The 17,293-nt window shown below is 37.0% G+C and overlaps 1 protein-coding gene across 2 annotated transcripts in view; it reads right to left on the minus strand.

The window, feature by feature from the left end:
* LOC127975139 (zinc finger protein ZFPM2-like) overlaps positions 1-17,293 on the minus strand; it is a 144,447-nt gene that overhangs the window by 100,462 nt on the left and 26,692 nt on the right. The window contains exon 2 of one of the 2 annotated variants that reach the window (XM_052578960.1): positions 3,240-3,398. The exons of the other annotated variant lie outside the window; for it this stretch is intronic. Coding sequence (XP_052434920.1) covers positions 3,240-3,398 — 159 coding nt within the window. The remainder of the gene's footprint in view (positions 1-3,239; positions 3,399-17,293) is intronic. 2 annotated transcript variants of the gene reach the window in all.

Genomic DNA, 17,293 nt, shown 5'->3' on the forward strand with positions numbered 1-17,293 from the left:
GACAGCTTTTTAATACCTATTATAGGATGAAACTTTTAATGGAGGTTTTAGGTTCTCCTGACAAGCTAGTTGTCTGAAAATGCCGTCAAAGATACACGACCAATGAATCACGAGCCAGCCATGGAGCAACTGCCTGCCAGCAAGGAACTTCACACAGGAGACCTTATTCTCCAGAACAGATAAAGGCCCAGGGATGAGTGACTGCTTTTTAAAGCTCCGACGTTTGACTCCGCTTGGGCTAATTACAGCTCGCCATCTCATTTGAGAGGGTTTACTTAATCAAGAGAACCCTCTCTGCCATTTTATAGCTGAGGAATAACACACATAAACCGTTTAATGCCACCAGGATTGCGTTCGCCTTCAATTCATAGCACTTCTGCGTAAGTGGAGTGAATTTAAGCCACTCAGACGCTAGGCTAAATGCGCTTTAAAGAGATCTAATTGAGCAGAGGATCAGGGGGAAATGAATGCACCTGATGAGCTTGTACTGTGCGTTAACAGGAAGAGCATGGGATCTTGTCCGAAGAATTCGAGGACACGGAAGACTTAGAGCCGAATTGCAGCTGATAGGGAGCTTGAGAAATCTGACGCAAACCCCTCGCGTATGACGACGGGAAGATTATTTAAGCAACTCTGAAGTTAAAGAGTTGAAAGTTTGGACCACTGATGGTCTTCATTTTAGCAAAGCCATCAAAAAACTTCAAAGGAATCTTAAGAGAGGAGATTTGCTAAAACATGGTGGCGCGTGAGACAAAAGAGGCCATCAAATGGCTTTGAGACAAGTGCAGTACATACTCAGAAACTGCTTTGGTCCAAGCCTTACAAAATGTTACCATGGTACTTAAATGTTTACCATGGGAATGATGGATATTCCAAAATACTATGAAATGCTTAAAATAATACCATGTCCAAAAATTTTTTACTTTTCGTATTTTTAGTATGCAGTAATTAAAAAATAAACACAAGTAAAAAAGATAGAAAATAAAATAAGAAACATACAGTAAATAAACAAATAAAAAGAAACAAAAATGGCAAAAATTAATAATATGTAAAAACCTACAAATTATTTTTGTAATTTAAGAGCTCATTTGAATACTTATATTGAATCTCTAGATTTCAAAGCGCTTCTATTATGAATCCCACCAGTTCACTTGAAAACAACACATTTATAAAGACATCTACTACAGTATATGTGAATTCTTTACATTTTTACTAATTAATTTCTAAATAGAAGAAATGACCTTGGGATCTTTTAGTGATAGTTATTGAATTTAGCATCTCAATACAGTATTTTATCCCTTGAGAATCTGAATTAAAGCTCCACAAACAAAACAAAGTAAAACTGTATTCATCAGCAGGCCTTCTTCAAGCACATTCAATCAAGCAGCAGGAAACAACAGCACATATGAAGATTTTCATTTGACCCTGAAACAAAATATAGTTCTAAGGTTCACACATGTCATGCCTGTTATACCTTTAGGGGTATACAAAAGGAAAATCATTAAAACGGAGCCCACCTTGTGCAAGACATAAAAAGATTCTGCTCCTCAAAGACAAAGCTTGCATGAAATCCCTCTGGGCAACGTGGGTTTTAAAAGAAATGTAATTTAAAAACATTTCTGTTTGAGGCAGAGGGACATTCAAAGCACCAACTCAGTCAGATTCCTCTCAATGAACAGTAAAAGAAGAACTGGGAACCCTGGGAAAGGTTTCTTGAGGGGTGTGCTGGGGGTCCAGACATACTCACAACTTTGAACTAAAACACACTGTAAATCAGTGAGGTGTGACCAATACATAAAATGAATCGAAAGATCATAGGGCACAAACTTACTGAACTGGCATAAGACAGACATCAAGCCCAAAACACCCAGCCAAACACAGATGCAAATACTTAACCAACACATTTCAAGCCTGCTGTCCTATTGTACATACTTAACAAATAATGTGCTATTTAACCAAATGCTAACTATCAACATGTGTGTCACAAGTTTTTGTGTCTGCAAGATTTTCATGCTTTTTTAAAGAAGTCTCACAAAGGCTGCATTTATTTGTCAAACCTACAGTAAACAGTAATATATTGTGAAATATTATTACAATTTAAAATAACTCTTTTGTTTTTTAATAAAGATGTAGTTAATTCCTGTGATGCAAAGCTGAATTTTCAGCATCATTACTTAAGTCTTCAGTGTCACATGATCCTTCGGAAATCATCTAATATGCTGCTATGCTGCTAAAAATGTTTTTAAGTTTTATACTGAAAATAGTTCAGCTTATTAATTTTTGTTGAAACTTACATTCTTTTTGATGAATACAAACTTCAGAACATAATTTGCTCAAATTAAAATATTTTGTAACATTATAAATTGCTTTAATGTCATTTCTGATCATTTTAATGCATCTTTGTTGAACAAAAACTACATTATTTAGACATTTGAATGGCAGTACATTGCATTCTGAATTATTTCATTTGAACACCATAAATGAAGTCTTGAAAACTGACCCCTCCACTACAACTGTAAAGTCTCAAGATGCATCGAATCATGTTTAACATTAATACTGATCATGAGACAGACAGGAACCAACGAGTATGCCTTTAAAAGACTTATAGCATATAAGTCATGTTTTCTTCTTTTCATTTTCTACCAGTCCTTTTTTGTAGTATGAAAAAGAGCAGTGTCAACATTCTGCTAAACATCTCATTATGTGTAGGTATAAAGGCATACGGGTTTGGAACAACATAAAGGTGAGCAAATGAGAACAGAATGTGAATTTTTGGATGAGCTATGCCTTTAAGCGATAAAAGCTCAAGTGTGTTTCATTTCCCATGGTAAATCCTGGCTAGAACATGACTAAAGGTTAGCCAGCACACTGGTTGCCATTTCCTAGATCAAACTCCAGTTTTCAGGTACATAGTGAGAATCGGATATCAAAGGGTAGCCTAACCAAACCTGGACACAGAGGTTTCTGGAGAGTTTCCCGCGCCTCTACGAGCCCAGCCAAAACAGTGTGTGTTTAAGCTTTGGTTTAAAACTGTCATCAAACCATCAAACCGGTGATCAGAGACGTCTCCGAGTCAGACTTCAGCTGGGAATCAATTAGCAAATCTCAATTTCTTCGAATGTTACAATTCATTTCACTAGGATATGCTCTGTGATGAATATCTAAACAATTCCTTGGATAATAGATCTTCTACATGAGAGGTTGTGCTATATATGATAGAAGCGCCAGGAATATCTGACCTTTGCTGCAGAAGTACTCCATGTCCTCACAGGTGAGGTTGTCTGGCTCAAAGTCAGCAGGAAAGTTTTCCTCCACTGAAAACTCCTCTTTAGCAGTGAGCTCATTTGCGTCTGTTATGCACTCCTCCTCTTCCTCCTCCAGACCTCCATCTAGTGGACCTACACACAGAACACAGCACAATCAGACTGTTTAAGTGAGACGCTGTCAAGCAGGAAGACTTACACTTGTACAGCACGTGTTAGGAACTTTCGAAGTTGATTATGTTGAGTATGTTTTCCACGAATACTCAATTTCAGACTCTTTCCTTGAAAATAAATTCACGTTTAATCCAATATTACTTACTTAGTAAAACTAATTATTGTTATTTTTTAAATCAACCACATTTTGATACAGAACAGCATGTATCCTTTGTGGAGAAGAGCTGGGAACATTGCAGTTGCATTGCTGTCTATGGAGGGTCAGAGAGCTCTCAGATTTGATTAAAAATATCTTAATTTGTGTAGAATTGAATGAATTTTCATTTTTGTGGTGAACTAACCCTTTAACCACTATTCCTTTGACACACACATTACAAATCCAAGTCACTGCTGAGGTTCTTTTAGGATTCCTACTAGAAACGCAGCTTACTAGGTTTTGAAACCAGGCCAAAGAATGTCGCTATGCAAAACTGCATTTGCACTAAATTTTCTACATCAAACAATGCCTGTATGCTCAAAATGAAATAGTACCATGCTACTAAAAGTAGTTTTCCAGAATGCAGTTTGTTAACTATATTCTATATAAACTGTATTCCACAATGCATTGCACTCAATATGACCTGCTTACTGAACTGAAAGCAATACTGTATTTTATTAGACTATTATTTGATCAGACCACCAAATTACTTTTTTTTTTTCTTCACAAAACTGTAATGAAATGCAAAAATAATGATAATTATTTCCTAGATGACAACTGGCTGGCATTCCCTGAATTGCACATGCAACAATGTAGCAGCATTGCTGCATACTGAATACGGTTTCCTATAATATTTTTGTGAAATAGTAAGGAGCATACAATACATGCTGCACCGTATGCTGTACACTAGTATTCATAACATAATCTCTCCTCAGGAAAGTGTTTCCTGTGGCCCACTTGACTGAGTATCCTCCTGACCGCTGCTGCACGTGTGGAGCGCTGCCGCTTCTCAGCCGATGTCAAACCTGTGAAACCCTCTTCATCTGCGAGAAAAGTTCCTCTCGCACAACCTACTGACTTTTAACACCAGTGTCAGCAGGAGCGGAGGACAGAAAATGCCTTTATTAATTTGTCCGCCTTATCACAGGATACAATGTTGATTTTCCATTTACATTTCATGCCTCCAGGTAATACACCAGTGCAAGCTTAAAGGAGACATTTTTTCCCAATGATTAATTTTTTTTTCTGTGCAATGTTATTTCTTTAAATCTAAATTATTTCTTGACTTTAGCTTGTAGCTGTACTTTTTTTTTCGTTGGTGTATTTGCTTATTATGATTTTTCTACAATCAAGGGCATTGGTGGAATTGCTTTTTGCACCTAAAATTGTATCGTGGAGTTGGGGTTAGAACGCATTTGAATTTTAGATTTTTTCTTTCTCTCTGCAACTCCACCCTAAAAATGTCAAATAAATATTTATTTAATACTCAATGCATTTCACACCAATACTTTTTAGTACACTTCCTTTCAAAGTTTTTTTTCCCATTGACTTTTATTCAACAAGGCTGCATTAAATTGATCAAATGTTACAGTAAATAAATTTATTTAAAAAATATTTGAAATGTGAAAATATTTTGAACTTGAATTGTGAAAAATGCCATCAGAAGAATAAATTACATTTTGACTTTCAAAAATATAAACAAAATAGTAGTGTATCTCAGCATTATACAGCACATACTACTTGTACTATCTGTCTATCATACTTAATGTTAGAGATTTAAAAAAAAAAACATTATAATAATACCTAGTAATGCAACTACCCAGAACAACATAGCAACCGTATAGCTACATGCTAACCACTCTTGGCAGCCACACTTTTGCAACCATCCAAAATGGCAAAAAAAAAAAATATATATATATATGGAAATGTAAAAAGTGTAGCTTATTGACTTTCAGTTTCTATATCAAACCATCATAATAAGCACAAATGACCCTCTGCAAGTCAAAATTCCCATATATTCTCAAGTTAGGGAAGTTGACATCCTAAGTACACCACTTAATGTGTCATTTTGTTCATTTGTAACAGTTGAGGCGCTCACTTTAATAAAGCAATACATTTGGTGAAGGGCCCTTTCTTCCTGCACAGAGCACCGTCGAGAACTGCCTGATCTTCCCAAACAGCCGTCTCTGTTCATTAAGACTGCTAAATGACTCCTTTATAGTGTGCTACATCTGCAGGACTCATGCTACATGAAAAGAATTAGCGCAGAGATCTCTAATAGACACGTTGTGAAGTGCTGGAGAGCCAGCTTTAAAATTAGGCTACAGTTTTATGATCTAATCGCACTAGGGCCTTTCACCGGCTCACGGAGGGAAGTGGTGCCTCACGTTCTCTCAATACATCTCAATATGCTAAAAGCAGAGAGATATCAGCCGCTCTGAACCGCTGAGGCCTGACACTTCTCTCTGAGAGGATGAAGGGTTTCTGAAAACGCTATTTAAACAAAAGATGAGGGGACATATCACCCACAGATTTAAATGTCTTTAAATGACTCTAGAAAAAACAAACAAAAGTGTAAAAATTAAACTGCCATTCAAAAGTTTGCAATTGGAACCATTTTTTAATGTTTTTGAAAGAAGTCTCTTATGCTCACCAAGGCTGCGTTTATTTGATTGAAAATGCAGTAAAAGCAGCAATATTGTGAAATGTTATTACAAATTAAAATATCTGTTTTCTCTCTTTAAATAAATTTAAAACTGTAATTTATTCTGTATAAGCTGAATTTTCAGCATCATTATTCCAGTCTTCAGTGTCACCTGTTCCTTCAGAAATCATTCTAATACGCTCATTTGGTGCTGAATAAAGATATATTATTATTATTGATGTTGAAAACCATTGTGATGCTTCATATTTTTGTTCGTATTCTTTTTTTTAATGAACAGAAAATTCAAAAGACTGACATTTGTTTAAAATAGACATTTTTTGTAATATTACAAATGTCACTTTTAATCACTTTGAACGCATCCTTGCTGAATAAAAGTAGTAATTTATTTATTTCAGTTCAGTACTAACTAACTTCACATTATAACGGTAACTGGTTATAAATTAGATAGAATATTTAACAAAAGTAAATTCATTTGCACTAATTGTATAGAACGATTTAATGACAAGTAAAGCTCAACATAAGTGAAAATCTTTTTTCTTTTTACGCAGCTCTGTATATATTTTGCTAGATTTCTCGTCATTGAAATGAATTACCAGACCTGCAGTTACAGATTGTTTTTTTTTAATGCATTAATGAGAAATAATTATGATTCATCACTAATGAGTGATATTGAATTAAAAATACTGATATCTCAATTTAGTATTATTACATGGTATTAGAGACTGGAATCATATGCTGGTATCTATCCAAACCTTGAGGTACAGTAATAATGGAATACCCTGGTTTCATCGCAAATATATAAAAAAAAAATATTTACTTGTCTGAATCAAAGGAGATGACATGAGTCATGTTTAAGGATCAGATCTCTGAGAAACATACGTTTTAGGATACTGTATGATTACCATTCACTTGCATCGAAGTCATGTTTTAAAAGGCTACTTCACCGACCTGCTTCGATTACCAAAGTTCAAACTCTTTGCACATGTTTGGGCTTATTATACTGCATTCATTGCATGAAGAGACCTGAAATAATTTCAGAGACAGCAAAACGATAAGAATAATGACTTTCTAAACGACTAGGCCCGCACTCCTAGCTCATTTTCTGATAGTGCTGTAGCCTGCTATATTTAGTTGTGTACTGTTTAAAAGTCTGTCACAATCAATCTCCTGACGACTGAACGCTGGCTGCGGTTTGCAGATGCTCGGAGGGGCCAAATGCGCCGGACACCGCCCTCTGACACCATCAGAGAATCGCTTGAACCCCAGAGAGAAAATCAATGAGAGCAGATATATTAAAAGATAGAGAGACTCTCGTTAGATGAAGAATCTGAGAAAATGAAAATCTAATCAAAAGACTTTGTGATCCGTTTTACACAAAATGCTTTTTGATGGTCTATTGGCAAACTGCAGTTTTTCAGCTAGCGGTGGAAAATTGATCTGTGTTGTTAAGCTAACAGAAATTTGTCTCTGTGTTAGTCATATGCTGACAAAACTGTTGGGTGTACAAATTCTACAGTGAATTAAATTTACTGCATAAGCAAAACATTTGAACTACTGTTTATGAATGCAAAATATTCAGCGCATGTTGCAGGGCATAGCGAGTCCAAACATGAAAATTCTGTCATCATTTATTCACCCTCATTTCAGGGACTTGAAGTATAGGGCTTAAGGTCATGTGGACTGCTTTTATGGTCCTTTTTGAGCTTGAAAGCCCTTAATCACCATTCACTTTCACTATATGAAAAAGAGTTGCATGAACATTCTTCTAAACATCTGCTTTTGGAAGGTATTTTGAAGATATTTTCAAAAATGAAAATACAGTAAGACAGGGTTTCCCAAACTATGGTTTATGAGTTGATAAACACAGTTGTTAAATTAATTAAATCAATAAAAAAAAGTTTTTGTACTGTGTTTTTTTGTTGAGTAACATACTTGATAAATCAGGCTTTGAATATACTTAAGAAGGTAAAATAAATATCAGATCACTCAATACCTTGTACTGTATATCTAGAACATTTTAATGCAACGCAATAGATTAATTACTGAGCAAAATAAACATTCCTCAAAAGAGTAATGTATCATATGTATGACATTTAAACATTATTTTCCTAAAAAAATGACACATGCATTGCATTGCATTGAATAATCAAGCCTAAGCTCCTTCAGTTATCTTGAAATATTACCAATAACATAAAAGCTAATCTTAAATTGAAAAAAAGACACCTCTACCACAACCTGATGGTGGACATTTTTACAAATATACTAAAAATGTCATTTATTACTTACTAAAACAAATCTAAACTATAAAACCCGTGATAGAAGGCATCTATCAGATTGTTTACAACAGTTTTTTTTTTCAGCAAAGTTTTGATAATATAGATCCCTAAGAAACATGGGTTAACTTAAAATCTTAAGGGACCTTCTTTTAGGTCCAAGGTATTCGGCTGACAAAGAAAAGTGTTGGAATCCCTGCTTTGAGATGTCTTCATAAAACTCCACAACTCACGCTGCAGCAGTGTATACTAAAGTAGCGCAGCGCTACCTCACATCCACACGATCCTCTGTTCACCCAGCGACCCCTGCGAGATAAACATCAGACACTAAACAAGACACGTGCTGGAAACATGCGCAAGGGAAACCGCGAATCAAAAATTCATTGCTAAATTGATCATTCATAACGTGTCACCGCACTTCAAATCGAAACTCTGGCTAACCCTGACGAGTCTTCACAAGTAAGAGGAGAAAAATGAAATTATTTTGAAATTGAATTCTAAACTTCAAAACAAACAGGTTTTGCTGGGGATTGGCCAGTGGTGGGGCTGCGTGCGTGCGTCTGGAGGCAGGCCGGGGCTCGTCTGGGGCCTCTGATGGTGATAGCACACTTTATCAGCGGAGCCACAGTGTGGAGTCCCATCACAGTCTGGGTCTTCTCTATGGCTCCTAATTAGGCTAGAGGTAATTGAATCGCATAGAACAAAGCAGCAGATCTCTACAAGCGTGGAAATCATTCTGCTCGCACCTACAGCAGTCGTTTTTTCATCTGGCTGCGCCATTGAAAACGGGACAGAGCTTGGCCTGAGGATAAAACACACAGCGAGCACCTGAGACCCAACACGAATACATAATGCCGCGTAAAGGCCTATAGGGACCGGCCCAAACCCTGCCAGACTTGGACGGAAACCTGCCTTTTGTGGGCCAAAGACAGATTCTAGTGTGGTGTTGGGACATTCTGGTTTGAAAGTACATGCGCACACGCACACACACACACGTCTTAGCGCAATTCCTCTGAAACTGTTAAATCGTTCGGTTAACCTCCATGAGATTCACACATGCAGCATTTGTGACATATTTGGATTGAACTACTCCAGAAAAGCAGCTGGTAGAACGTCTTTACCAAAACATAAAGAGAGTTAACTAATATAACCACAGAATGTTTCTATCCAAGACATCAATAAGGAAAAATGTACACCAAATGGAGACTTTTTTGGATATTTCTCCTGAGAAAAAATGATCATGTCATCATCAGTTTGAGAAGAGATCTCAGCAGTTTGTCAAACTGTGCTCAGATTTATCAAGATACCACAGAGATGAAAATGACCTCAAATAATTTCCTGTTAAATTATTCCAAGACTGAAATAAGTGTATTGTGCTATGGAAATAACTTTTATAGCTATCTCTTATATTTATTTTGTCTTTTTATATTTCTCTTCAAAAATGTAAGAAGAAAAAAGATGATGAAATGAGACAAAGTTGATACTGAAATGAAATATAACTAATGACATAATGACATTAAAGTGCAACCTCTGAAAATAAAACATTAAAAAAATATCTCAAAAGTTTTTTTTTTTTTTCTTACAATTATTATTATTATTATTGATGGAAATTGCACTCAGAAAGCTAATATTTCTGAGAAAGACTGCTGAGAATAATTGGTTTTATGATATACACAATATATAATATTCATATTTAAAAAAATATAATTTATAAAAACATTATAGAAGTTAATACGATCTTAAAATTTACATGCTCATGGGAACCAAATTTTAAGTTTAAAACTATATAATATATACATATATATATTTTTTTTATTTTAACATAAAATCACTATATAGTGTTTTTCAAAGCTGAATATATTCATAGTTAATGAGGCCAAAACATCTGGTTATATCTAAATTAGGGCATGTTTTCTGGGTTGCATGCTTAATGTGTTTAAACTCACAGATCCGTGATTAAAAGATTCAATTACTATAGCAGCTAAAGTCCATAAAGATCAAATCAGAAGAGAGCGTTTCATAATCACTGTGAAAAATCACACATGTACATGCTAACAAACAGCAAAGGCTCTCTCAGCTGTTGAGCTTGCAGAGTTACTGGATTGTGTGCATATGAAAGTGAGACATCCTGCGTTCAGCATCTAGTAGACCGGAATTGGAGTGGCATAAAAACAGGACTGGCATTTGACAAGGCCATTAAAATGCTGGAGGCGTTTCTGAGTGAGCTGATGGGCTTCAACAGATGCCAGAATCTCAGAGCCTCTACTTCTCTCTCTCTCTCTCTCTCTCTCTCTGTACCCAACTGGCAGTGCCACTCGCCTATTAAAGGCTGAGGGTCGTCCTCCAAATGTTCAACACCAATCACACAGACCCTACTCTCTGAAGCTCAGGTGTGAGTTCTCAATAGCTCCTGTGCTCTGTCCCAATTTGGACTGGGCCGTCTTTCAGAAACACTCTCTCCGATTGCTCCACATCAACTCCAGTGAGCTCCAGAGAGAGGCATTTACAAGTGAATGGCCTTCTGCACTGGATTTCTGAGCGGTGAGATCACTACACTTTAATCACGCAAAATCACTTCAGCCTGGCAACAAATAAGGGTGAACAGAATGTTGCACTTTTGGGCTCCCGTTTTAAAGATAAAATGCATTATTAAGAACTAATAACAGCAGAATGAAATGAACACTTTTTAAATTAACATTTATAAATGAACATTTCTGGTCTTATTGCAAACAATTTATCGTTGGACAATATTTTAAGTAAAATAATTGTTTGTCTTTGTGATATCTGTCTTCCTTCATATACAGTACACAACAATTTTCTGACTTTTCAGTCCCTCCTCTCCAACCAGTTGGCTCAACTGTTGTATGTAAAACTCATTTTTCACAATCCAAATCAATTCTCGATGGATAAAAGCAAGTCCTCTCCCATTGTTTCTGAAAATCTTTTAAATATACCACATTATGGTATATATTAAGTTTTGAAGAAAAAACAGCAGAAGAAAAATGAGATGTAAATGCCATTTTAAATACAGTATACTAAATCATTCAAATATTTTTAATTATATTTACATTTCAAAAGTTTTGTGGTTTAAAATTCTGGTCCATATAACTGTAACATTATTCATCAAATATGTTCTGACTGGTTGTCGGGTCCAGCATTCTGTCTTTCATTGTGCAAATACATTGTTGTTGTCTCGTTCCTGGTTAGGACAATATTTCTGTCACCAGCTAAAAGCTGTTGACTTCTGAGGTAAATGAGAATGAACGCTCTAGAGCTCTCAATGCTTTAGTTTTAAATCAAGACCATTTTATATCAAGGAAATAAATGAGGCGTTTTCAGAGGAAAGTGATTGGAGTCTTAAATACTTGGAGATAAAACAATGTTTCTCCATCAAGGAACCATTTCTGAAACGGATATACCCGCGATTCCAATTTCACTCCAGCAAGAAAGAGGCGGCAGTTTTTTAAGCAATAAATTCCTCATTAATTCAATTCTAATTTGCCTCTGGTTCCTATTTCTATTATTGATAGTTCCACTTCTTAATACCCCAGATAAAAATAATAATACAAAAAAAAAAACTAACTCTAACTCTAAGGAGACAGAATCCACGATAAGATCTAAATATTACTCATGCCAAAGAGAAGTGTGAAGTCTGATGAACATTTCAAAAGAACAATTATTTATGGATCAGCTAAATCTTTTCCACTTTTTAATTAAAAGTAAAGAAAATAGAAGCTAATTATCCTGTAAAGATTAGCTGGTGGGCATCTTTCTGTAAATTAGTTCTAATTAAAAGGAAATTGTCAAATGACATTCAAAGTGCTGTCCTTTAAAACAGACAGAGGGCGGGTTTTTTTCTTGCCGGCTCTTAAGTCTTGATGTGGTTGTGTGAAGCTTATGGAGAGAGATTAAAAATCCATCAGAAGCCGAGGCAGAAGGGCCCATTTTGCCTCCTGGAGACGCTCTGCACTGGGGAACAAGGCCTCTGTTGGGCGGCCATATCTGTGGAGTCCTCCTGGATCATTATTTGATCGCACTGATGGTCTAACTGTTTAACGTGTGGGTCAAGTGTGAAATACATTTTCTATTTCTATGATAACACACCGGAGGAATATCTCAGTGAATTCATCTGGGCTGCTCTGTTTCTAACCTAGAAAGAAATTATATTGCCCAGAGGTTGCACTTTCATTATCAACAGTATCAACTTTGTCTCAGATGTTACTCTTAAAGGGTTAGTTCACCCAAATTAAAATTCTGTCATTAATTACTCACCCTCGTGTCGTCCAAAACCCATAAGACCCTCGTTCATCTAAGAACACAAATTAAGATATGTTTGATCAAATCGGAGAGCTCTCTGTCCCTCCATATATAGCAATGCAACTGCAATCCATAGACAGTAAAAGAAATGGACACAGCGACCCCATTGGAACTCAATTGAGACAAGTGAAGCCCATTTTTAGCGTTTTTTAGCACTTCCGTTTCTGACGCGCAGAATCAAACTAAGCTTGATGACGTCAGCAACCTGTCTGACAGATGTAAATCTTCTAAGTGGCTGTGCGTGCAAACTGCCATCATTAATCTTGCAGAGACGGCGAGCTTGAGTTCTTTGGCGTGAGTGAGCAGGAGTAAGTATTCTGATAAATTATTTTGTATATTATTTTAAAATGTAACGCCAGTACGCCATATTAAGTTAATTGCCTGTGAGCTTCTCCTCCTGTCTGTAGGGTAATGCGACGGAGAGCCTATTTTTACAAAAACTGTTTATACGGGGCCATAATGTAACATAGAAGGTATTGAAGCCCCTTATACATTGTCGTGTATCTTTAGAAATAAATAATGGACAAATGGAGTCTTTAAATGCCTCAGATGTAAAGTTATTTGCTGTCAAAGTGACGCCAAAATGAATGGGAGTCAATGGGAATGCTAACACAAGTGAAGTTCAGCTACAAGATGGCGGCACCCAGCCGACTTCAATTTCCGGTCGACTTCCTTGCCGCCTGGTGCAATCGAATTAACCTAATCAGTTTAAGTTTAGCATGCTGTCCTTTCTACTGAATGTAAACAAAGCTGATTATGTTGATTACGTTCAAGAGTATTCTCCAAAATGGCAGAAGACGGATTATTTACGTAACATGGATTATTTTACTGATGTCCTTGCTATGTTTCTGGACCTTGGAATATTGAAGTTACATTGCTGTCTACAGAGGGTCAGAGAGCTCTCAGATTTTATCCAAAAATAATTTGTGTTCCGAAGATGAACAAAGGTGTTATGGATTTGGAACAACATGAGGGTGAGTAATTAATGTCAGAATTTTCATTTTTGTGTGAACTAACACACTAAGTGAAGTGTATGAATTTTTCAGTATCAACCATATGACTTATAGTTAAGCCAAACATTTCAATTCTGTCATCATTCACTCACTTTTTGGACTGTTAAGATTCTTCAAAATATATTCTTCAGAAGATTTTTTTTTTTTTTGGGGGGGGGGGGGGGGGGGTGTACTGTTAACCATATGTCAGAACCTTGCTGTTTGTTTGAGTATACCAATCTGTCCAGTGGTATGGGCTTAAGGGGGGGACTACCTTTTTTCAGACCAATGGAAGATGAGTGACTCCATTCACCCTGGATTTACACACTTCAGCGTTAAAATCCCTGAGAAAGATTAAAAATGGGCACAAATGGGGCAACGGTTGACATACAGATATCATTTGGAGGAATTAAATAAATGTATGATAGTATAGCTCAGATCATCTGAGAAATGTTCAAGTTCAGTTGGCGACACTGTTGAGAGGGAATTTATGAGATTAATGGGGTTTCTTTCTCTCAGGACAAAAGCCTGAGAAGCAATGTCTCCATTTAATTTTCTAGGAGAAACAACTGTGATATTAATGCCATTTCATCTGTGATGTTTCTTTCCTTTGGGTAGACACTTACGCGAGCTGCTTGCCGAAGATGAAGTCGCAGGTTTCGTGTTGATTTCATCATGTATGAGAGCACTAGGAGACGCTCCTGCAGTGTCACAGCCTAATGTTTCTCAAACAGTGGAGTCAGGGGCCCTTGGAGGCCTCACCTACTGTCTCCAAAGCATCTCCAGAGGGTATTTACACTCAGATTTTATAGAGCAGCAGCAGTGTCACCATAATGATCCTGCATCGTCCTGTATTACAATGTTGCTCATTTAATGTCGTCAGAGAGTTAGAAACGCATCGGCTCTGTTCCAAAACCTAGTGAGCTGCTTGGCTTTCTACTGCCTACATAGGCTGCAGGCTTCTAAGGCAGCATCATGACTTTCATGGAATCTCAGAAGTGACCAATTTAGAATTGGTAACACTTTACTCAAAGCCTTCAAAAGCTGTAATGCATTTATTATGTCTTATAATGCATCTTATAATGCACTATAGAATCTCATAGGACGAAAATATTGAGTTTTCTTTGCTTATCTTTGGTTTATAATGCCTTAAAATGCAGTCTATGTAGTCAACATACTAGGTTTTAGAAAAGCTCCATAATAGCTCAATAAATGCCATGCATGTGTGATGTGTAATAACCACAGAAAAACAGAGTCATTGTTTAACCATGAGTAATAAAATCACTTCTAAATGACTCAGCAGAATATTATTTTTCTCAGAGGATTGAACTCTGATATATACTGTAGAAATATAATGCTAAAATAATGCTGGGCTGCATGTTGCACTACACACACTATACATCAATGTGCAATATTGAAACAGAATCTTTAGTGAACAAGAAGGTAGCAATCAAGATTGGATTAAATACTAACAATCAGTCTATAGTATTACTGGCTATTAATATTTTGGGGAAATGAAATACACTGTCAGATGAAACAGATCATTAAATATAAATCCGCATGTCCAGAACCCTATAGTTAAACTGCAAACCCATGTGGAACAGCATGCAGCTTCACTTCGTTACAGCTGGCAGCAAAAGCGAATGTGAAGGGAGAGGGACGTCACCTCCAGAGGGAGAAACAGACACTCCCACAGTAACACACAGAAGACAGCGCATTGACCTTTAACTAAAGCTGGGAGAGAGACCTCTGTCAAAAGACCTCATGAGAGACACCCCTCCTGACAATGCACACACACACACACACACACTAACAGAAGCTCTTCACTGCAGCCTACTCAACAGATTCATAAGAGAGCAAAATATGTGCCTGATGAATCTTTGCAATTAATGTCTTAGTGTAGCTTTGCAGCACTGCACACTGTATAATCCATGTTTACATATCACTCTCACTACATCACATTAGAAACGCTCTCATTTCACCGCTGTTCACAATAACATTATTAGAAATGTTATATATAAGTACATAATTTTTCTATTAAATATAATATTATATTTAATAATGTGATACAAAATAATTAATGCATACTTTATTTTTCCTGATTGTATAATTTTATTAGATTATATGTATGAAATTAATATAACATTAAAATCAATAAAATATTATTATTGTTATTATAATAACTAATAAATAGGTATTATTTAAAATGATTATTGCTGTAACAATGATAGAATCAACATTTGCATGTAACAGTGTTCTTGTATAACAGCTTTGAGCTTTGTGAGACAGAGCCATTGCATTATAATGCCGTCAATCTCCGGCATGCTGAGAATCCTCCACCCTAAATATCACAGCCTCCTTTTTTACTAAATGCTTCCATATTACAAGCAAATTACTAGTGCAGTGAGACGATGCCAGCGAGGAACAAAGATGGGCAGCCATAATTATATTACAGCGTGTGCCGCATGTCAATGGGCCGTCTTCCTTCCGGAGGGCGATCCCCTGGGCCCCCGGGCATCAAAATGATGGCCAAATTATTTTGTGCTCCGTTGCATCGCGACACAATTATCATATTTACTGCGGCCGCATTATGACAACAATGCTGTTTACACCTGTCTCTGGGAGAAAGGCGAGGTTTGCACTCTCTAATTTGCAAATGTACAGTATGCATATGAGCTCGCTGGCAGGGAGTTAAATTAGGTCAGGACTGGAATACATCAATAGCAACCCATATGTGCAACATCTCCCCCTCGACTCTCTCTCTCTCCTCGTCTTTGCTCAGAAGCCGCCCGATGTGGCAGCCTGACGACTGCAGAAGTGTGATATGTGCAAATCACATTTGCAGATGAGCTTGAAACTCTTTTAAATATTCAGATATCAGACATCCAAAGCAGCAAGCCGCTACTTAAGACTCCATCCCGGCAAGAGACTGGTTCCCCTGCTCATTAAGGGAACGCTTGCTCGGTTTACACTTGAAATATTTCACACCAAAATGTACAGCCGAAGAAAAACATCAGCCTTATCAGCGATAACAATGCAAATTGTCAAAAGCCCACGGCAGATTTTGGGCCAGAAATCCAAAGTCGCTTTTTGTAACAGCTTTTTCTCGCTACTCTGTCTCTTTTTCATCTCACATTTCTGCCCCTTATTGGTGCATTTGAATTCTTCTTTCAGGTTCCTCAAAGAAGTCACGTGGTGAAAGGTATGGCTGCCACGAGACTCAGGGAACACGTGTGTCTGTTTCCTGCCAATCGAGCATCAATTGTGGCACAGCGGGGACTCAGACACATCCGAACGGGGCCACACACATCAACCGCCCAAGACCGGGCATTAAGCTAGACACCCAGTTAAGTGCTATCAATAGTCTCTGACCCTCTTTAATAGGTATTAAACTAGTTAAACTAAAGGACCGATCACATGTCAACATCGTAAAGAGCCAATAAGCCTGTCGGGTCCATGGTTCAACTGCGCCAGCTCTTCCAAACCGGCTCTTTTTCCTAATTGGCTAACAGCATTTCTAAAAGCTTCCTCCTTCCTTCCCCCCTCCGCATCAGCTCCGTCTCCTGCTTGTTAGCCCCTACGTCAAATTTGTCTCCGTGCCATTTTAATTACAGCCCCAGCAATCTCTCCTG

This window comes from Carassius gibelio, chromosome B16 (assembly GCF_023724105.1).
Source record: "Carassius gibelio isolate Cgi1373 ecotype wild population from Czech Republic chromosome B16, carGib1.2-hapl.c, whole genome shotgun sequence".
Lineage (NCBI taxonomy): Eukaryota > Metazoa > Chordata > Actinopteri > Cypriniformes > Cyprinidae > Carassius > Carassius gibelio.